At 36.0% G+C, this 23131-nt stretch overlaps 2 protein-coding genes across 4 annotated transcripts; both read right to left on the reverse strand.

Annotated features, from left to right (window-relative positions):
• Positions 1-577: 577 nt before the first annotated feature.
• LOC133534015 (uncharacterized) lies at positions 578-4738 on the reverse strand. The gene is made up of 4 exons (XM_061873108.1): positions 4044-4738; positions 2317-2375; positions 1153-1366; positions 578-960 (listed from the first exon to the last, which is right to left on the reverse strand). The coding sequence occupies exons 1-4, from the start codon at positions 4072-4074 to the stop codon at positions 749-751; spliced, it is 516 nt and encodes a 171-aa protein (XP_061729092.1). The 5' UTR covers positions 4075-4738; the 3' UTR covers positions 578-748.
• A 5221-nt stretch (positions 4739-9959) lies between these two features.
• Positions 9960-21453, reverse strand: LOC133534032 (uncharacterized). Of its 3 annotated transcripts, XR_009801966.1 has the most exons (8): positions 20788-21433; positions 19907-19950; positions 16846-16972; positions 16563-16728; positions 15796-15958; positions 14069-15353; positions 13408-13466; positions 10246-12965 (listed from the first exon to the last, which is right to left on the reverse strand). XR_009801966.1 is itself a non-coding variant. In XM_061873125.1 (7 exons), exons 4-7 carry the CDS (start codon positions 14091-14093, stop codon positions 11582-11584), a joined length of 510 nt encoding a protein of 169 aa, XP_061729109.1. In that variant the 5' UTR covers positions 14094-15353; positions 15796-15958; positions 19907-19950; positions 20788-21453; the 3' UTR covers positions 9960-11581. The 3 variants fall into 3 exon arrangements, 2 of the variants coding, with proteins under 2 accessions (XP_061729109.1, XP_061729115.1); XM_061873125.1 differs by lacking the exons at positions 16563-16728; positions 16846-16972 and having other exon boundaries at positions 9960-11847; positions 12806-12965; positions 20788-21453; XM_061873131.1 differs by lacking the exons at positions 10246-12965; positions 13408-13466; positions 14069-15353; positions 15796-15958 and having other exon boundaries at positions 16627-16728; positions 20788-20885.
• Positions 21454-23131: the final 1678 nt, after the last annotated feature.

The following is a 23131-nucleotide window of genomic DNA, read 5'->3' on the forward strand; positions in this document are numbered from 1 at the left end:
CCAAAAAGGGTATCAACCTCGGAATGAGAGATAGGAAGCTGGGAACTCGTATAAACCTCCATTGTAGCGTTCTAAAGGTTCTCTTCGAAATCATATCATACGAGTAGATCGTGTGCGCATTGTAAAAGTGTTTCAAGGTCTAACGTCAAAAAAAAAACAGTTTTTCGGAAATATCAAAGTTTTTTAAGTTTTAACCCTTAATCTTTCTGTATTACAACGCCGCAAGAATAAAAATCAACAATCTGGGAAAATCAGTACACGCCAAGAACAAACTAAAGGTGTCGTTACTAGTCGTGCTCACCACAGAGCCAATGACACCTATGTGTTATGGCGGACGCTGTCAAAGTAACCTTCACACTTTCGAGTAAGGTTTATACCTATTAGCTCGCTTACGCCCGGGAGCTTGGTGTTTGAGTGATGTTTGTGTTTATGATTTAAAGCGTTCAAAGGGTTAAATTTTAGTTGTTTGCATATGGAAACTGTCACACTACTAATACTAACTACTTATTCATAATTTCAAAACGTAAAATTGGCCTTTTCCGTAAGCACTCAGACTAACAAAATTAGAATTCAAATGTAATAAAGAATTTCACTGTATTCTCGAGATTAAGTTACAGAGTCTAGCAAATATTTACCAGTCTATGGATTTTAAGAAATTAAAATTAAACATCCGCGAGGGTTTTAAAAATATAGTAATTGCGCAATAATTCTTTTTTATTCGCCACACGAGCTTAAAGTTTTCAAGCGGCTATTTTCCCCTGTCTACTTCTAGCCCGTTAAGGTATTGATATTGGTTGGTAGTGGATCCGTCCCACCACCACTCCTTCGTCCTGTTAATGCCGTGTAGTCGTTGCGTCGCCGTAGTTTGGATCGTGGGCAGGTCGGTTTCGCTTATTTGCTTGTTCGAACCAATGAATTCACTCTTCATTTTGCAGACCGCGTTGTTTTGAATGATATATGCTGTAATATTTTTGTAATTATAATAATAGTGCGCATAGTAGAAAATAAAAGAAAGCAACACAGGACTACCATAACTATAGTGGTAATGATTAGTATATTATTATATCTAAATCTCCTTAGTCAAATTGTATCTAGCTTTATGACCATTGTTTACACTCATGGACAAGAGGCATACCAAGTTATATTGCTCACCGTGTCTTCCGTTAGATTCGCAGTTGACTTGATACATTGCGCAAATGTCCCGAAACCAAGCCAGAAATAACCACCTTTCGTCCCACGCACAGGCTTGCGGTCCGCCTTGCAAGCAAGTCTTCCATAAATGGCAATTGTACTCGGACATGCGCTTCGCCCATGGGACTGGCCGTGGCATGGTCGGCTGCCATCGTGGGGTCTGTCGCAGTGGGGTCTGTCATTCAAATGTAGGACCCCATTTTTAAAGTTTCCACTAAACCGATGTTGAATTAATGGTGGTTTCCAGATATAAACCACATTGATGGATAAACAATGAAAATAATTTATTTTCTACCAGACCAGCCCTTAAAAGCTCTCTTTATTCATCAAAAACTGATGAGAAAGTTGCATTTCATCCACAAGAGTGACAACACAAAGGATGACTCACGCTAGACCGGGCCGGGGCCCGCTTCGTTTTCTATGGAGAGCACCACCGATCAGCCTTCATAGAAAATGACGTGTCGGACGCCTCAACTCGGGCTCGTGCCGGTCTAGCGTGAGTCGTACTTAATTAAGGTCAACCAGGCCAAATTTGTCTGTGAAAATCAGTACACGAGCAATTCTTGCTTATTATTTTTCAACCGTGTAGGCAATAGAGCACACCCGTTTTTACTGCTGAATCTATGTAAAAGCAATCGCTGCTTTGTCAATGAAGTCAGCAATCGTATGCTACTTATTGTTTGAAAAAAGCCCTATGTACAAAATTTGCCGCAGACGGATTTTGCCGCATTGACCTTAAAGGCTAATTTTTAGTTGTTCCTCATGTTAGCTGGTGGAATTGACTTTCAAGTGATGATTTTGAATGATAGATGTTAAGTGTCATTAATTTTTTTGCACATTTAATAATTTTAATTTACTCGCAATGGTTTGGTAAAAAAATGTGTTTCACTCGGTAGCAAAGTTTGTTTAACCTTCGTGCCTTGAAACCCTCGCAATTCTCACGATTTCACTTTCGAGATCTTTCGCTTGCTCGGATTTATTCTACTAACTTCGGATTTCTAGGAACTATTTCAAATAACCTCAAACCCGTATCAAAACCATCACAGTATTTTCGGAACCCTATCAATATTATACCAAATACATACCTATTTACCAAATACACAAGTATTTACTTTTACGACTTACTTTTACAGTTGCTCTGCGAAGTGGTTCAACTCCCTCGAACAACATCAGAATTGTACATCCTGTAGGTAGATAGATACATTGCATTTATAATATCACGATGCTTGACTAAATATTATTTATTTTTAGCACACTTCATAATTCCAAAGGGATTCTCAGTTCAGATTTTTTGATCACTCTTAATGTTTTTTTACCTCAGCCCGCGTAGCCAACTTGCCAATCATTAACGCTCCGTAGCGTAGCGTAGTCATCTCTCTCTATCACTCTTCCATATCAGTGCGACAGTGACAATTGCGTTTCGTTCGCTACGAAGCGTTAACGATTGGCATGTTGGCTACGCGGGCAGAACTCCACCGTTTTGATATAAAGTATAGTACCTGGGCGACCGAGCTTTGCTCGGTTATAACTATTTATTGTAATATGGTGGTGTATAGGTGACAATCTTAACTACATTTTTTTACTAAATTGAACTTGTCTAAAACAATAAAAATTAAAAAATTATATATAAACTTGAACATATAAAAATAAAAATAAAACAAAAATAGTCACCGGGCGAGATTCGAACCCGTGTAACACTCGTTACTATCCGTCCGCGTCTTAACCCGCTGGACCAGACGGGCAGTGGCCGGTAACACGAAATTAGCGACCATATTCTGCGACGAAAGAAAAACGCATGAAAACTCGAAAACACGCGTTTTCCCAAACATAAGACTAATCTAGATCGATTGTATACCCCCAAAAACCCCCATATACCAAATTTCAGCGAAATCGTTAGAGCCGTTTCCGAGATCACAGAATATATCTCTTATCTTATACCTTTAAACGAGCAATTCTTGTATATATATATGTATATATATTTCTGTGATCTCGGAAACGGCTCTAACGATTTCGCTGAAATTTGGTATATGGGGGTTTTTGGGGGTATACAATCTATCTAGATTAGTCTTATGTTTGGGAAAACGCGTGTATTCGAGTTTTCATGCGTTTTTCTTACGACGCAGAATATGGTCGCTAATTTCGTGTTATCGGCCACTGTCCGTCTGGTCCAGCGGGTTAAGACGCGGACTGCTAAACGAGTGATACGGGTTCGAATCTCGCCCGGTGACTAACTTTTTTTTAAAAATATATATGTTAAAGTTTATATATAATTTTTAAATTTTTATTTAGTAAAAAAATGTAGTGAAGATTATCACCTATACACCACCATATTACAATAAATTCGCCCAGGTACTATATATATATACAAGAATTGCTCGTTTAAAGGTATAAGATATTTACAGATTAGTCCTATTTTTGTCCAAATCTAGTTCTGATGGAGGGATCCATGAGGAATCGACGGAACTTTTCGCAAAGGCATAGTGTATTTTTTATTTTTTCATCAACAGATTATGCACGCATTTGATACTTAAAAAGTAAGGCACATTTGATAAAATGGAACCGCTGATGAAGACCAGAACGGAACACTTGATAAGTATTTCGAACATCGATAAAGTGCCGATTGCTTTTAGTTTCAGAGTTTCATCAGTCAAAAGCAGATGGGTATTATTTATTCCATTAAAATAAAAAATAAAAATACGCTCTTATACAAAATTTCACGCAGATGGATTTGGGTGAATGATAAAAAAATAAAAAGGGCACTCGTTTTGCTTTTTAGTACAATTAAATTAAAATAGTATTTTCCTTTTAAAAATACTACTCGTATAACAAATTGAATTCTTACGTTATCTTACCTACTAAACTGTGTTTTATTAATAGTCCCATGAAATCTTTACATTGAAATTTCCTTATTCAAATTGTAATTTCTTCTTCTAAACTATACACCTACTTATGTCCACAAACATCGAAGTTTTTTTTAAGAAATGTGCGATAAGCGAATAACGGTTTTCATTGCTGACCTTTATACATTTGTTTTGAATTATATTTTATATCGAATTTATTGTAATGAAATAAAATAATACCAATTTTCTGTTTATTTATATCAGCGTACAATCGGAATAGGGCTAACCTCAAAATCTCTGGAACAGTTTTGACCATTTGACATTTAGGGACCTCGAGGAATCACAGCCATTTTGGAGATGTGGACCATCCTGGCCTTTTCCAGAAATTCGCCTTTACTCTAAATCTACGTTCTCGATGATAATATGGTGTAAGACAACATTAAAGTTTATTGAATTCTGCACCAAGAAGTGCCAAATATCTTTGCGGAAAAAATACATCTTGTTATAGAAAATACTTGCTGAACCAGGGGGGTGACACTTAGAAATGAAGTTAACATTAGTCAAGATGGCTGCGATTTCTATTAATGGGATCCGACAACCTACTTTTGCGTAAAGTTGACTTCCGATTGTACAAACTATGACCAGATGTCACTATATTGTCAAAAAAAATAAACAAAGATATGATTGATATGAATTAATTATTTTTCTATTAATTTTAAAGTGCAGAGCAGAACAGAGTAAAATCGCAGCAAGCATTAAAACGAGTCAAATTCAAATAGGGCAATTAGAATTCCAATAGTTCCAATGTTACAAAACCTGGAGGTTTAAAATTTTAACAGTGTTCAAGGCAATGCCGGGAGGTTTAGATATTTTCGAACGTAAGAAGAGAATACCGAGAATACCATCCTCATTAGCGCTCATGGAGCGATGAAAACAAGCGATGATTATTTTAATTTTGTTAACGACAAACATGTCCGATAACATCCTGCCAAGATTCGTGCAATTTGATTCCGCTAAGCAAGACGAGATAGAGTGCATTTATGGAGGTACGTGCGTAGACAAGACATACATCCAATGCCTGAAATTCATTAGTACAAGAAGGACCCGAACACGACATCATTACTCATATGTTTATTTCAAAGAATACCTGGTGTAGTACTCACACACACAGGGGGAACAAGTATACGGCTCGTTACGTCACCAGTAGCTGGGATCGACACGTCCGCTCTCACCAACGGCTCTCACGTGACTGTCGCCCCACCACTCGTGAACCCGAGACTACGTCACCCGCACCATAGCTCAATAACACAAACACTACATCCCTTCCTTATTACAATTTTATTGAAAGAAATCGGTTTATATCTTAATCAATACTCACAATATCTTTATTAGTTTACTTTCGTATATATTGTTTTTATTGACTTCCATACTTCCTTCATGCTCACTTCTAACTTTCAATTCACCTTCCACTCTTTTTAAGAGAATCACATTTCGTCTCATCTCAATGTTTGGCCAGTTTCCTCGTTCTTTACTTTCACATCTCCACCTGTGCGGTTGGTTTGAAGTTTGCCGACCATTAATTATGTTTTTCCATTTATTTAACAAACTATTTGTCATCTACTGTACTTGTCGCTTCCTTTGCTCTGTCCTTCCTGTCCCCATACTCCTTCCTTTTTCGCCTTATGTATTGTGTGCCTGTGTCTTACCTCGGAACCGTCTAATCCATGTTCATTGTATAATAGGGATGGCACTTTATCCTTAATATTGTCTATTGAAAAGGATACGGAACACTGTCCCTTAAATCTTTTAATATTATAATCCAACTGCCTCGTAAACGTAAGAGATTATCACGATTTAATAAACTAGTGGGTAGATATGAAAGGACAGCTTTTTAGTATGAAAACCAGTGTCGCCGAACTCACACATTCAAAGTTAAGTTACACGTTACAACACGGCGTACATAAGTAGCAACTTTCTATTCTAATAGGGTGTTACCGATTGACATTTCTAGAATGAATATCAACTGTATGTAGCATATGCTACCGTCTAAAATATGATGTCAAATGTATGAGACAATATGCTCTTTAATTATTTCACAAAAGCTTGCCTGGCCCGAATCTAATAAAGCCATTCAACTCTGAATGGCGCTGTATTCAATTATTGAAATAATATTAAAATCGCTCACTTATCATACGCGACTCAAGGGTTAGAAAAACTGGTATAAGTGAGCCCACAAATTTCACATAGGTTGTTACGAATCTTACGATTACATTAGACTGGTGTTTTCGAGCTCTCTACACGCATACGAGTAGCCAGTGTTAGAAATTGTTTGACGGAACTGTGACGTCTAAGAACAAAAAGTATGTGACTGTAAACTTATATGACTATTCGCCATTCGCCATATCAATTAAGTATCGAAAGTTCTCTGACATTTAGGATATCTAATATTTTAGAAAACATAAAAATAACGACAAAAGACTACCAAGTCTAATAGTACTAAGAAATAAAACCGGCCAAGAGCATGTTGGGCCATGCTCAGAGTAGGGTTCCGTAGTTACTCTTCCGTCACAATAAGCTAAACTGGAACTTAAAGTATGGTAGATTGTTAACCAAGGGATGAACTGTGTGGGTGTACGTCTTTTTACTATGAAGGGGAAACTTTTTACGATAACTCAAAAACAGCTAAACTGATCATATCCGCTATAGTTTTCATTTAATGTCTTTCTTAAGCTCTACTTCCAAGATTTTTTTCATATTTTTTGGACCTATGGTTCAAAAGTTAGAGGGGGGGGTCACATTTTTTTTTCTTTCGGAGCGATTATCTCAGAATATATTCACTTTATCAAAAAATGTTTATTGAAAACCCCTATTAGTTTTGAAAGACCTTTCCAACGATACCCCACACTCTAGGGTTGAAGCAAAAAAAAAATTCACCTCCACTTTACGTGTAGGGGAGGTACCCTAAAAAAAAATTAAATTTTTAGATTTTATTGTACGACTTTGTCGGCTTTATTGATTTATATATTCATGCCAAATTTCAGCTTTCTAGCACTAACGACCACGGAGCAAAGCCTCGGACAGACAGACAGACAGACGGACATGGCGAAACTATAAGGGTTCCTAGTTGACTACGGAACCCTAAAAAAGAATTTTACTAATGGACATACATACATCAATTTTTTTCATAGCTCTGATGAAGAAAACCCAAAACGCTACCCTGAGCTGAAAAGATTGATTCATACCTTTCGCTCGCGGTGATAACTGGTCTATGTCATGATCTATGTCATCTGGAAGTGGGTTAGGTTTTTGATCTATAAGTCAGTCAATCACAAAAATGACGGTTTTTAAACGTTAATAATTTTTCAATAATTGTTTGAGCTACGTTTATGGAATTTTGTATTCTAGGTAATCTAAGGGGCTTAAGTATAAATGTGCCAAATTTTATGTTAAGATAAATAGGTTTCAAGTTGTGAAGGGGTCGAAAGTAGCTCGAAATGGTTCGTGTAATAATACACACGGTTGCTGCGGTCGCCAATTCCTTTTCCTTTGAACTTGGCTGAACACGCTGCTGCGTGTCTAGATTTCATTGATATCTTTTATGGTTGTTATTGCAAACAGTACCCCTAGTGTAAATATTTTCGACAGCGAAACGTGACGTACGCGTTTGCGTTAAGTGTCATTTTGTATGAGATTTTTGACTTTCCAAAACGTCCCGCTTGGCGCGCTGTTCAAAAACCCATACAAAATGAGACTAAACGCAAACGCGTACGTCACGTTTCAAAATCGAATTTATTTACACTAGGGGTACTGATAAGTAAAATGCTTAAAATGGTTGAAAAGTTAGTATCTTCCAACACCTTCGTTGTATTTAAGACAGGACAATTACAACTGAAAAAAATACGGAGTAGCATAAGTTAAATTTTAGTTCTGTATATATTTATAGATACCTGAAAGTTTCTCTTGCTTTCTGTAAAGCATAACTGTTCCGTCTCTTTCGTTTTTTGAGACATTGGTATTGTTTGTTTTTTTCCCATTTCTCGTTACAATGTTAAACTGCAATCAAAATTCATAAAATGCTATTAGAAGTAAGATAGCAATACGATCATAAACCATTTATCCATCGTATAAAAGATTAGACAGAAAGCCTAAACATTAATTGGCTTCATCATCAGACCCTGAGTACCACCTCGTATCAAAGACCTTGTTGAGACGAATCAAACTAGCCCAAATACGAAGTGGCTTCTCGGCCTGGTTGATGAGTACTCTTGACCACCTCCCGGCTTTATCATCAGACCCTGAGTACCATCTTGTGGCAAAGATCTTGTTGAGACGAGTCAAACGAGCCCAAACACGAAGTGGCTTCACGACCTGGATGATGAGTACTCTTGACCACCTTCCGGCTTCGTCATCAGACCCTGAGTACCACCTGGTGTCAAAGACCTTGCTGAGACGAATCAAACTAGCCTAATCACGAAGTGGATTCACGACCTGTTTACCCCTACCACCTTCCAGCTTCATCATCAGACCCTGGGTACCACCTCGTGTCAACGGTTTTGTTGAGACAAATCATATATATCATCGTATCTACCATGCCAAATTAGATTAGAGAAGCAAATACAATTCAAGGATCAAATCGCATGTGGTCGCAGTTTACACGCACACAGTACAGTGATACCACCTGTATACACACGTCGTGCAACGCACACAATGATAAATAATTTCGTAACTAGTTGATGTGTCGGCGCGGAGCCAAGCGACATTGGTCCGACCTCTACAAGCGCTCCCTCGGTACTAAAGACAGTAAAGACGCGAGCGTGCGGATCCGGTAATTATATAACGAGAAGGGGCAGTTTTTAAAAATTCATCAAAAAATTATAGTGGTCGTTTATACTAAATGATATATAAGAACAGTTTAAGCAAATGTTGTAGATTGTATAAGTATTAAAATTAGGTTGAATTTAAGTCTATTTTCAGAGAAATTGTCACTTGTTCAAAATTGATTTCGTCTAACTTTCATTTACACTACTTCAAATTTATAATAACAAAAATGTAGTTTACTAAAGTTGAAGTACAGGATATGTGTAATATAAAATTACCATTTTTAACAGTCCAAACTTTACGAAATTTACAAATAAGATCGACAAGATCAGTGCTTTAGGCGCGATTACCTAAATGTCCATCAGAAAAAAAACCATTACTAATTAAGTGAGTCTGTTTAAAAAAAAAATGATTAATTAAAATGAAAGATAACAAGACGTGCTAAAACAAACCAGTACTTGTTATTTCTGAAAGTTAACAAAAGGTGTATGATTTCATGCACTAAATCTATCAATTTGACATTTTTGCGACTAAAATCGATACCGGCCTCTTAAGCAAGTAGGGTTCTTTGTACTCGGTGCAAATCGGTGCAAATAGTATACATACCTTCTTGATACACACTGATGATGACACTTTGTTGTGACTAAACTCTCTCTTACTTTCTGTAGGGCTAAGATGGTCGGCTCTTTATCATTTGTCACCATGCCTGTCACGTTCTAACAAGTATGTAAGCGCGAAAGTGATGGGCATAGTGATAAGTGATAAAAATGGAACCATGCTGACACCGCTGGAGTCTATATCTTCTTAAAGGTTGAACAAAAAATATGAAAAAATATATATCGAAATTCATATATATATATTTTTTGAAGCGTGTAAGTCAAAATGACGTCTAGCTCATTAAATCCGAATATCATTACGAAAATCTCAGTAAGCACTTACACAGAACTATATCGAGTTAGAGGGAAAGAGTGTATGTCCCTCATGTTAAAAAAGTCGCCGCACGACTCCAATGCTGGCCGCGAACTTCAATCGGCTCCCGACCGCTTTCCGCGTGAAGCGTCAGGTTTTAAAATCAAAATGACGATTTGTGGAATAATTAATAAAGAAGACTAAAAAAAATATATTTATATCAAGAATTTGGCATTACAAGGGGAGTAGTACATTGATCCCCACACTAGGCTCAGCCTGTAACGTGGGAATCTCAGAGAAGCATCGAAATGGTGAGGTTCTTATTTAAACATAATATATTAATGTTAAAGCTTAATTATATATAAGATTTTTTTTATTATATGACTAACTATCAAACTATGTACAAAGACAGTTAAAAAGGTCTCAGTAAGTTGTATGTAAGTGAAAGTGTTTATGTAAGGGTATGGGTGCATGTATGTGAGTATGATATGATATGATATGATTTATTTATCTCACAATATACAATTTCACTTAAAACTACGCGTGGTAAATTCTTAGGAATTTATATTGTGATTGTCGGTTTGTCTTACTTTATATACATAGGAAAAACATGTGACAATTAATAATTCATTTAAAATTAATAATGTTTTTACATTTCAATTGTATAAATAAATTCACCAAGAACGGGTCGTCATTAAGGTAGACAATGAATAGTTACAGTTACAGAAATAATGTCAGCATAAGAAATAATGTCACCATTAGGGTCGTTGTTAAGCTAACAAAGAAGTAAATTATAGTAAATCTTATAATACAGATGTCGACAATATGCTTACTATTTAAATAAATGTAATTGGTAATGTCATAAAACTCTTTCATAGAATACAGTGGGTTATCCAATAAAAAGTTTCTCAAACGGCTCTTAAATTTTTCATTAAAGGGCTCGTCTTTTAAGTCTTGGGGTAGTCGCTCGTAGTAAGTTGGACCGATGACACGCGGGTTTTTCCCTGCATTTCCCTTTATGTATGTATGAATATGTGCGTGTGAATAACTACGGAATTTGAGAGAAAACAGTAGAGAAGAAAAGTAGTAGTAGTAGTAGTATACCTCAACCTCTGTGTTTGTGAGTTATTCATCTTTTGGGATCAGACGCAATTGAATATTGTCATCTACTGCAGTCATTTCAAAATATCCTCTGAGTCATCATATAGGTAGTTCCAAGAAAATAGTAGGGGATGGATATGCCTTTTTGCTTCAGTTAAGTTACAATGCCTTATGTAGCAGATTTTTACTAATTTATTATATAAATGCGGAAAGAGATAAGCCGAGAATTAATTGTTCAAACGCCACAAATAAAGTTGGAGCTCATAATCCTGGTATTTCCTTTCATCAGTAAGTACTCTTTATCCTGAAATACATGTTATTTAATTAAATTACAATTTATATTAATGCATATTGTGGGGAAAGGCCCACATGATCTTCAGTGACTTCCTGGTCAGTCATACATAGCAAGTTAAAATAGGAAGCATTGTTAGTAAGGATGCCCTTGTCGTTTATGGAGTGCCCCAGGGCAGTATATTAGGACCCGCTTGTTTCTAATGCATCATATTCCTAGTCAAATTTATTTTAATATATTATTTCTTCTGAACTATTTACTTAAAATCAATGCCTTATGTATCATTCAAATTTTATTTCAAAGGTGTTTCTTATGTCATAGTTATTTTTCTCAAAATGGAAAGAAAAAAATTACAATCCAAATGACGCAAAATTACATTTCAAAAATGCACCCTTATAACATTATAATGGATAATATTTATTCATTAACATTATTGACGCATAACTAAAGTCATCAAATCTGGAAAATAATATTTTTCTGTTTTGTCTCTGAGCACTACCCTTTCCTCGTCATATCCTGGCGTGACACGTTGACCCAGCATGAAAGAATCTTGCCAGTAGTGCGTGCTGGTGTCTGGCTCAGTGTCCGGGCGAAGATCGTAGTAGTAATCGATGGTGGGAGAGGTAATGGTTGTTGGAATTGTAGTCACCGGGACTACTTTCTTCTCGCAGATACTATCATCGACTATTTTAAATACTGAAATAAATAACCATCCAAGCATATTAATATAAAATGAGTTAGCAGCTTCAGTTCGCCGACTTGTTTCAATATTGCGTGACTAATTTTTTATAGGTATATATTCTACAGCAATATGTACCTGCCCTAAAATACAGATACTTAACGAATCATTTGTTTGACTTTTATTTATAGAACCAGAGACAATATGTTTATTCGTTATTATGCTCGGTTAAGAAATTGAGCTTAGACGTTTTTTATTTAAATAATTTGGATACTAAACGAACACATTGCGTTGGGTTGGGGTGCACTTTGAGTGCGGGTGGTTTCATGACACGAACATAGCCTCCTGAGGCTCAAGGGAACCGATACGAGTAGTACTTACTCGTTAAGATAAAATTTAAATCATTTTAAATTGAAACAGAGTTGCATTTTTTGTATCGTTCAATTTTCAAACAAAACCAACTCTGTTTCCTTCACTATATGTAGGTTCAAATGTCATTAGCAAGTTTTGGATTTTTCATTTTTATGGGACTTAGGTTTAGGTCTAAAATGCACCTTTAAACATTGTAACGATTTGCACAAAAGCTAAGATTACATTTTTTTTCCCAAAAATTGTAATTTTATTTTTGATCGAAGTCATCGATTACTTTTTTTTAATTAAAACTTACAAAAAAATTAAATGCCCAAACATAATATCCGTGATCCCGGGCAAGCACAGCCATCTCGCTCACGCTTACGATCGGTGAGGGTGAGTCTCTCATCCTCTGAGAGAAGAACCTGCACCCACGGGGCCTTAGATATATATAGCGACTATCTCTTTTCTGCAGTGCGATGGTTTATACTCCTGGGGGCCTACCGCGAAAATCTTTCTTGGGATCTTTCCCTTTTACTCTCACGAAGACGTAATTAGAGTGACAGAGGAAAATGCCCGCAATTGACGAACTTCGATTTTCGCGGTTATAGCTCTGTAACTTACATCTTTCTCCTCTCTCTTCACAGTTGACCTTGAATAGTGCACACTCGTTCTCAAACTTTGCAATGGTCGCGTCTTCTTCATCGTAGCCACACACCGGTTGCCCGTGAGAGTCACACGAATTGAGTCGAAAGCAATTGTAGTTAGATACTCTCTCTTCTGCCTATATCATTAATTAATTTAACATTCATAATTAATGTTTCATGATGGTTTTATTAATTGAGACGAAAGGGGACGGCCGCTTCTCCATACACACGTAGTCCCCAATTTCCTCTTAGGATATTGACATTAAGGGAAATATATTTACTTAATTTATGTATGTATATAACCATAGCTATTCGTTTGTAAAAATTAGTAGCGAAAAACAGATTTCATACACATTTTAAAATGCTTTTAACTCTTACAATACTTAAACATTCGAAAAAAAACAAACGTAGGGGCATAGCTGTGGTTGATATGTTATACAACAAATTTTGACAAAATATTTTCAATAATGTGAATATCCAGAGAGGAAAATGAGGACTACGTTTGTATGAAAAGGCGATGTCGTCGCACGGGGCCTCCACTTGCGTCATTTTGGTTGATTTGAACTTGAACTTACTTACCGTCCTCCTGACAGATGCTTGTATATATTGCGTGGAATATATCACACAAATTATGCATCCTGTAAAGATAAGACAATGTAGGTAGAGGTTACTACCTGCAAGGCACTTCAGTCCCTTATTTATTGGTTAACCCATTACAAGTCATAAGGGTATCAGGAATTATGCAAAATTGAACTCTATCACTTTCGAATAAAGTTCAAAATCAGATGGGAATCTGCCTTATACAAAGTATGACATTGACAGCTATGGAAACTGTCCTTCACTTGTTTTACTTCGTTTTAAAATATGATGATTAAGAGGGGGCTAACGCAAATTGCTCTTTTTTATATTGAATTTTTACACGTTTTAATCAAGGGCAAATACCATAACATAATGCACTCGGAAACTAGACTATATTTGCGAGAGTGGGTTATTCCCACTAGTTACCACCAAGTTGTTACAAAATTTTGGTGGTAACAACTGGGAAAAAATCTCACCTTTTACCAGTGGCAATTACTGGGAAAAAATCCCACCTTTTACCAGCGGTCACTACTGGGAAAAAAAAAACCAGTAGTTACCACCAACTTGGTTTGTTTGGTGGTAACTACTGAGATTTTTATTCCCAGTAGTTACCACTGGTACCAAGGCCTATGTTACAGAAAAAATCGAACTTTAAACTTACCCATTACATAATTTTGGGTGATCATAGTAATTATTTTTCTGATTTACGTAACAACAAATTTTTATGTGGGACCTAACACGCATGAAACTAGAATTGACACACAATAGTCAAAGGTGCAGAAAACAATAAAAAGGTCAAATACTGCGTCGTCTGAACAAAAGATTTACTTTGTCAGAATTAATCTTTGTGTTCCTAAGATAAATTTAAGAAGTGGAGCCACCCAGATTTTTGATGCTGGTGGGGGGTTGGGTAGTAATTAATTCCCCATACAAATCTACACCTACGTTTTCAGTTTTAAGGGGTTTTTTGGGATAAAAACTATCATAAATTCGTTCCCAGGACTTTAACTATCTCTATATCAAATTTTAACTGACTTTGTTTAGCGATTTTAGCGTGAAGAGGAGTTAAAACAGTTTTTGTCATATTTTATATGTTTTTACTTCGGAATGGTGTCAATATGATACCATAAATGAATTCGGCATCCTCTAGTTTTACAAAAACGATACCAAACTTGGCTTGGTAGCTTAAATTATACATATATATATATCAAGATAAAATTGAGAGTCCCCTTAAAATTTGACATCAAACTTGGTGGCTCCACTTCAAAATCCATCCTTGGGTCCTAAGGACCAATCCTGCCAAAGGAAATCTTTTGTTCACGCAACGCCGTATTTTATGAGCTGCACCTTCGACTACAAGTGAAAGTAAATTTTAGTCTCGGACATTAAATAAAACACAATAACACGCCTCAATCGTTTAATGTTAAAATTCAATGAGATATCCACACCAAACCAGTTGCATGGAAGGCTTGCAAAAATTGTGTTATCTTGCTTATGAACAATAGAATGGACTAAGGAAGCTGTCTATTTAGTTATTATTAGGTTGTACCTATTGTTAGCTTATTTATTCTAATAAAATAGGTGCAAATTGTGAAAGGTTTATTGATACCTACTAAATTACAACAGTTCCCTAGGTTTGGGTATCAAAACGGTTTAGATTTGCCAAAAAGTAATTTACTGAAGCATTATGCAGCCAGCATGACAGACAGCTAATTATAATTTAAACATTACCTAAAGTTAAATGTGAAATTCTTCCATACATCCATATCCATCTTATACCGAGATGGGAGCTAAGGTCCACCCATTTCCTTGCTAAAATTTAAAGATTGGAAGTTTGATTCTTTTTATTCTACGTGTCGTTCTGCGTGTTGTTGTTGTACTCGTAGACATCGTTGTCGTGGTCAGATCGGCCATTTTACACGGTTTATCACTAGATACTGTGTAATCTGTGAAATCAATGAATAAATATTAGGACAAGACAAAAAGTTTTTCAGTGTTTCGTCAATGAGAAATTATTATAGGATGAATATTTAAGTATTTCATAAGTCTGTCTGTAATTATTTTTTTCAAGTAGGCATATTACAATGCGCTGATGAACGTCACATAAAGCTGCGCCTGCTCTAACCCTACATTTCTGACCCGAGAAGATTTGTTGAAATGCGGATCCTGCCCTTTTTCATATCGGTCTTCGAAGTCACCAAAAGCGATGTCTCAATGCAGACATTTTTTAGTGTTTGATTCGTTAGCAATTGACGCTAAGGCCAATGATGATAATGATGAGATTATACCCAGTTATACTTTCAGAGACAGTTGTAATTAGGCTTAGGTATATTATTTTTATTTTACTGCCGTTTCATACTATCTAACAGTGGTAACAGAATACTCTACCAGTTATAGATTTGCAGTTATAGTTGAATACTGCGCACTCGTCGGGGAACCACTTGGCGTGCTTCGAGCGTGCGTCTCTTGCGCACACGGTTTTGTGACTGGGGCGGCAATATTTCGCTCGGTAGCACCAGTAGTCGTGCATGATAGACCGTTCCGTACTAGGCTAGAGTACCAACAAAAATATTTCAGTCTGCAGAGCTACCTAGAATCAGACCAAGCTACCACACCTGTTTGGCCAACGGCTAAATGTAAAATGCCACCATAAATAAATTAATTAGTTAAATGACTTCAACACTTTTTTCAATGCAAAATCGGTCTAGAGATAGCTTAGATTAGACGAACTGCACGGTTTATGCGTCTTTTTGTGCAAACCAATTTTGTCAATATATCAAGAATAGCGAAATATTAAAAATTCAATGGGATTTCATATTAGGTGACAAAATTGGTTATGCACTATAACTTATGCACAACAGAAAGTTATCAATGAGTATGGATATACGGTAGAGTGGTACTAGCGTGTGCTAAGGAACAGATGCAGGTTGCATTCTATTTTCATGGTTTCTAAACGCAATATTTGTTTCGCAAAATCTAAAATAAAAGCATGATTAAATCATGATTATGAAATCGAATTATCTTTATTTATTCAACGCCAAGAACCCTTTAATACGTCATATGACGTGCGCAACGCTTTGAGAGAAGGGAACCTTTATGGTTTCAAATACATAGTTTCAAGACATTCAACCAATCATGATGGCGAATGTAACAACCTTTTGGATATGGTAAATGGCGATCTAAAGTTTCATTTCATTTTTTAATAGAAGAAAATACGTATTTATATGAAGCATTATATTTCTATACAGTCAAGAGGTAATGGTTAGTCTGGAAAAATTGGAGGTAAATCCTTGCATTTGTCCATGTCGGTTTTCCGGTAATCTGAAATGGTATATTACAATTACATTAAATTTTGAAATGTTTTTTCTATCGACAAATTTAATAAGATTAACAGTATAATTTAATTCTTTAGTTCAAAGGATTCCCTATTCAACTCACCAGTTTTGTGTTGGCAGTTGTATTCGGTGATATCGCATGTGTCGAGAAACCGTCGCACTCCTTTTGTGGCATCTATGCCGCACTTTTCAACAGCATTATGGATACAGATTTTGGCGTCAAAACATATCTAGTTACATATAAAACTTAATTAATATTACTATGACGAAGATTGACATCTAAGTACTAAAATTAAGACAAAAAAACGACAGAAACCCAACTATTTAAGTTGGTAGGTACTACTCATATGTACAGGCAATTAGAAGTAGTGGACTATATGATGTACTCTGGCAAACAGCATGAAACTTAGCTGGCGTCTAATTTTACAGTTAAAAAAAAATAGAAGAGAAAAGAAGATCATCAATTAGTTCCCCGAAAGTACGAAGTTGTATCCTTTCTATCGGATCGTACCATATGTAAAGTTAGAGACCCTTAAAAAGTAGCTGTTTAAGTAATAGATAAGCCCTTTTTATAGGTTTTCGTGGTCAGCTAGGAACCCTTGTAGTTTCGACATGTCCGTCCGTCTGTCCGTCTGCGGCTTTGCTTCGTGATCGTTAGTACTAGAAAGCTGCAATTTGGCATAGATACATAAATCATGCATTATGCATGGCGAGAATCCATTCTCCATCCTCCAATACCAAATATACCAAATACTCCAATATAAAATGATTTAGTATGTTTTTTTTTTTTTTTTTGCTTTAACCCAATAGTGTGGGATATTTTTGGATAGGTCTTTCAAAATGAATAAGTCTCCAACAACAATTTTTTGACAATATGAATATTTTAAGAAACAATCGCTCCAAAAAAGTAGTCCCCTCCCCTCCTCTCATGTTTGAACCATGGGTCCAAAACATATAAAACAATTTTTACAATAAGAGCTTACTAAATACATTCAATGAAACCTTTAGCGAACATGATTGGTCCAGCCGGTTTTGAGTTATTGCTAATAGTATTTTCTTCTTAGTAAAAAGACGTACAAATCGCCGTAAAGGTACTCCCTTATGCGGGTTATTTCCACTAGTTACCACCACGTTGTGACCAGTGGTAACTACTGGGAATTTTTCTCACCTTTTACCAGTGGTGACTACTGGAAAAAAATCCCAGTAGTTACCACCATAATTTTGTTAAAGTTCAAAACTAATAAAAACAATATAAATATAGAGCACTATAAAAATAATTATATGAAGATAAACGTTCCAGTGAACTACCTGATAGTGATCAAAAATAGTCGGTTTTAGACTGTTTTGATTGTTTGTTCGTATAATTAATTCAAATTACAATTAATAAATAAATTTCATCCGAACGTTAATTTCTCCTTGAATATTTTAGTTTTTGCACTTGTACTAGTAAAACTGTATTTGTTTTTATTTTTAATCACTTTTAAGGCAGTTTACTGAAACACTAATCGCCTTATAATAATAAGACAGGGTGGATTGAGCTCTCCTACATTGTTCAATCTATATATGAATGGTCTCATCGAGGAGCTCAACAGCGCTTGTGTCGGATGTCACATAGAGGACATGTGTGTCAACAACTTGAGCTATGCTGATGATATGGTGCTGCTGAGCCCCTCGATGGGGGGTCTAATAAAAATGTTAGGCATTTGTGAAACGTATGCTGAGGCCCATGGGCTCAGGTACAATGCGTCTAAAAGTGAGCTCTTGCAATTTAAATCAGGTAACAAAAGTTACCAAATGCAGGAGGTTAAGCTTTGTGGAACTCCGTTAAAAAGAGTGGACAAATTTAAGTACCTGGGCCACTGGGTCACGGACACACTGTCTGACATCGAGGACATCGAGCGGGAGCGCCGGGCGCTGTGTGTCCGCTGTAACATGTTGTCCCGCAGGTTTGCACGTGTTAGTAAAGAAGTAAAGTTAATATTGTTCAAAGCTTTTTGTCAAACTTTCTACACGTGCGGTCTGTGGGCCAACTTTACGCAGCGGGCGTATAGCGCTCTGCGTGTCCAATATAATGATGCATTTAGGATGCTGTTCAGGTTGCCGCGGTATTGTAGTGCCTCAGCGATGTTTGCTGAGGCACGAACAGACTGTTTTTTCGCCATCATGAGGAAGCGATGCGCTTCACTCCTCACTCGCAGCCGAAGCAGCACGAACAGCATCCTAAGTACGCTGGCGCAGCGTTGGGACTCGCCCCTAGTCAAGCGGTACGTGCAGCTACACTCACCTGTTGCTGTGCTGCCGCGAAACTTATAAATATTATGTAATGTTTTGTTTTGTTTGTTTTGTCCAATTGTTTGTTTTGTCTAATTAACTGTAATACTAACTCTAGATACATAAGTCATTGTTACCTAACCCTATGGACGTCAAGTTCGAAATAAATATATCAATTCAATTCAATTCAATAATTACTTTTTAATTTTTTTTTAAATATTTTTTCAATACTATTTATACTGTTTTCATTAGTATTGAACTCTTAACAAAATTTTCGTGGCAACTACTGGAAAAAAAAAACCATCTTTTACCAGTGGTAAGTACTGGGAAAAAATCCCAGTAGTTACCACTGGTAAAAGGTGGGGAAAAAATCCTAGTAGGTACCACTAGTAACAACTTGGTGGCAACTAGTGGGAATAATCCCCTTATGCTTGTAATGTACACGAATTACATGATACTTCCTACGGAACCCTACACTGAGCATGGCCCGACATGCTCATAGGCTGATTTTTATTTTATCTTAATACCACGCTATGGCGGTAGACGGTAGTCATAATTAAGTAAAAAAAAAGTATGTTTAAAACTTAATGCCATACCACTTCAGATTACATAATGGAAATATAAATAAAAGTTTTCAAAGTCAGTTTTTCAGTCATAGCACGGCATCATAATATCCTATTTAATGCTACAGTACTTAAGCCCTTTCCATTCCCTTTGAGATATACATTCTTTATAATTTACTCCTATTTTGCTTGCATCATTTAGCAGCTATGTAATTGACCTATATTGGCATTGTTGTATGTGTGAAACATAACGCTAACGATCTAATGCTGTTTCTTGGTCCGTGCATGTTTAGAAGAATTTTCATTTTTCACCTTAAGTAAAATACTTACATTTGCCGCATCTGCACTATCTAAAACTATCCCGGTGGTTACAACTGCAAAAAATAACAACCAAATGGATATTAAGTAAAAAATAATAATATATATATATATATATATATATATATATATCTTCTTCTTCCTCGCGTTGTCCCGGCATTTTGCCACGGCTCATGGGAGCCTGGGGTCCGCTTGACAACTAATCCCAAGATTTGGCGTAGGCACTAGTTTTTACGAAAGCGACTGCCATCTGACCTTCCAACCCAGAGGGGTAAACTAGGCCTTGTTGGGATTAGTCCGGTTTCCTCACGATGTTTTCCTTTACCGAAAAGCGACTGGTAAATATCAAATGATATTTCGTACGTAAGTTCCGAAAAACTCATTGGTACGAGCCAGGGTTTGAACCCGCGACCTCCGGATTGCAAGTCGCACGCTCTTACCGCTAGGCCACCAGCGCTTTTTATATATATATATATATACTATCTAAGTACATAAAAAAATAGGAAAACATGTTAATGTGATTTTTATTGTCTGTTAGTTGATGGGGTTAATATACTTAACTATCACTCAATAGGTACTTTTAATTTAAGTTCTTAGTTAACTTTGTTTTATTTTATTGCTTTTCCTGCTGCAACTATATACCTAAGCTATGTACGCTCACGAATCGTCATAACTATTTATTGTGTCTAATATTGTAAACAACCTACTCATTAAGTGAAATGTAAATTTCTTTTGAGTAAATAAATGTCTTTAACCAGAAGTATATGCTAATTTTGGTATCTGTAGATGACACGGTTGATTACATTTAACTGAATATGTTGACTGATTAAAAAGGCAATTTATACTGATTTCGCTTCGCATGCGGCCACTAAAGTATGAATGTTGTTTCTTACTGAGAAATATAATGCTGAGCATTTCTGATTCGACGCTCCGCCGCTCACAAGTAAACGCAAGAGAATAGCTTTAGGTTTTGATCACATAGTGCTACCAGTATAGTTTTCATCACAAAGGTACACAGATTCTATCGGTTTGAGGTCTGGGCTATTTGCTGGCCAGTCTAGAACCGACACCGATTGACTGGCAAAGAACGTCTAAACTAAACGTGCAGTAAGTTTCAGATCGTCATCATGGATAACTGGAAGATGATAGGATGTATCCTCCTACGTCCTAGACGTCCTATCCCTGAAAAAGACAATTTTTAGTGTTTCTTATGTTTACCTATATAAATTTATTGAGATAACACCCTACTGCGATTGTCAAGTAAAAACGATTAGAATTTAGGTACGTTTAATTTTTTCTGTTTTGAAACAACATTCTAAGTAAGTAATTTTCGTGTGGACTTAACTTTACAGCAATAAAAACGCGCAAGGACACAACGCAAAATAGCATTTGTTAGATTAAAACTTCGAACCATAAAACTACCATAAGTAGTAACAACGGTGATTGAAAATGTTAGTAACATGTTCCAGGCAAATGCTAACTGTGATTAATCTATTTTTGATGCTTGTCCATATTAACTTCATTCATAGTTATGATTTAAAGAAAACCATCAATAGTAATGTAAATATGGTAAAAACAATTAAAATGCTATTATATGTATTGTAAACTTGGTACCTTGGTATTTTTGAGTTTTTATATGTTTTCCGAGCAAAGCTCGGTTTTCCAGATATTGCTCTATTAGATGGCGCCACTTTTTGATATTTAACAAATTTAACACATATCATTGAACGAATAAGGATCAAAATCAAATGGCGTTCTAAAAGTTTTAATCATGTCTCGAAAAATGCCAGTAAATTTAAATTTGCGACGCGGTTTAATTTGACAATCCACCGCTATTTTAAATTCTCTTTGGTACAGTCAACATCAATAGTAGCGGTTGCAACAACGCGCCAAAAGTATCTGATATTCCGGATACCTTTTCCAACTAAAGATAAATCTCTAAAATGTATGTTCAAAAGTATATCCTTTATAGTCGTAATTATTCTACACTCAGAACCATCACATTTTGTTAAGCTGTTACAGAATGGTAGAAAATTTTGACACCTTGTTTGATCCGTTACTTTTGATGCTGACTGTACCTACTTAAATCAGTAAAATACTTAGCACTGGATTTCATAAGTACCAAAATAAAAGATTAGAAATTAGCGTTTCTATTCCTTAACTTGTTTATTTCATGATGTCCACAAGAAAAACGTATACCCTTAACTCATATAATAGTAAAATAGTTTTGACCCTTATAGAATATGGGATTTTAATTTAGATATCCAATCAAAAATTTATAAATCTTAAAATAGTTACTTTATTATTACTGAACACATCTTTACCAGGCAGTATACGTCTAAGTTTCCCCTATATCTCTACGTGAAGCACAGGATTTGGAATATACACCGTGGACTCAAATAACTCGACAGAAAAGGTGTATTCTTGACCACATTTAGAAACTAAAATGCCACATTAAGATTTCTTAAATCAGTATTGTTTTAGAGATAATGACAATTCTTGGGAAAAGGACCATGGGCAAATTTGTATGGAGCCTGGACTAAAAACCAACAGAAATGAGAGTTAGGTCATTAGATAGGTATTTCAATGTACTTCATTTCGTTCTATGGGCACCAAGCGGAATTCCATTGCAGAACTGAGATATTTGTATTTAAGACAAAATATCATTACCCTTATTACCAGGCCCAATTTTGCCCAAGGTCTTTTTTTTTCAGTGAAAAACGCCTTTTGGCTGCGGCGACGCTGCCCCTTTGTGAATTAGATTAGACATACCTACTGGTACTAACAAACGTTAAAGTTTTACATTAAATAATATCTGTAAGTAAAAAAAACTTTACTTATTTTTTGTAAGTAATTTTTTTTTTGCTAAGATGTAAACGTAACGTAACATGTCGTGTGCAGAAAACACAAACACACAAAAAAATTTTTTTGCTGATTTGACAAAAGTCGTACAACATTTTATGCTTCTTATGACCACAAAAATGTGGTTAAAATATGTCTAACTCCAGCCCACGGTATATAAACAGGTTCATATGTACCTCTTTAATATACTTATTTTTATATACCGAATATTCGGCCCCTCTATCGACCGTAGCGCCGAATATTCGGCATAACATGCGAATATTTTGAGTGACGTTAATTATGAAAACTGTTAGCGAACAAAGCACATTTGCTAAGATTAAACTTTTGCTGCTCGGAACTAGTGAATGTAATTAGAATCAATCAAATCTAACTCAT

This window comes from Cydia pomonella, chromosome 2 (assembly GCF_033807575.1).
Source record: "Cydia pomonella isolate Wapato2018A chromosome 2, ilCydPomo1, whole genome shotgun sequence".
Taxonomy (NCBI): domain Eukaryota; kingdom Metazoa; phylum Arthropoda; class Insecta; order Lepidoptera; family Tortricidae; genus Cydia; species Cydia pomonella.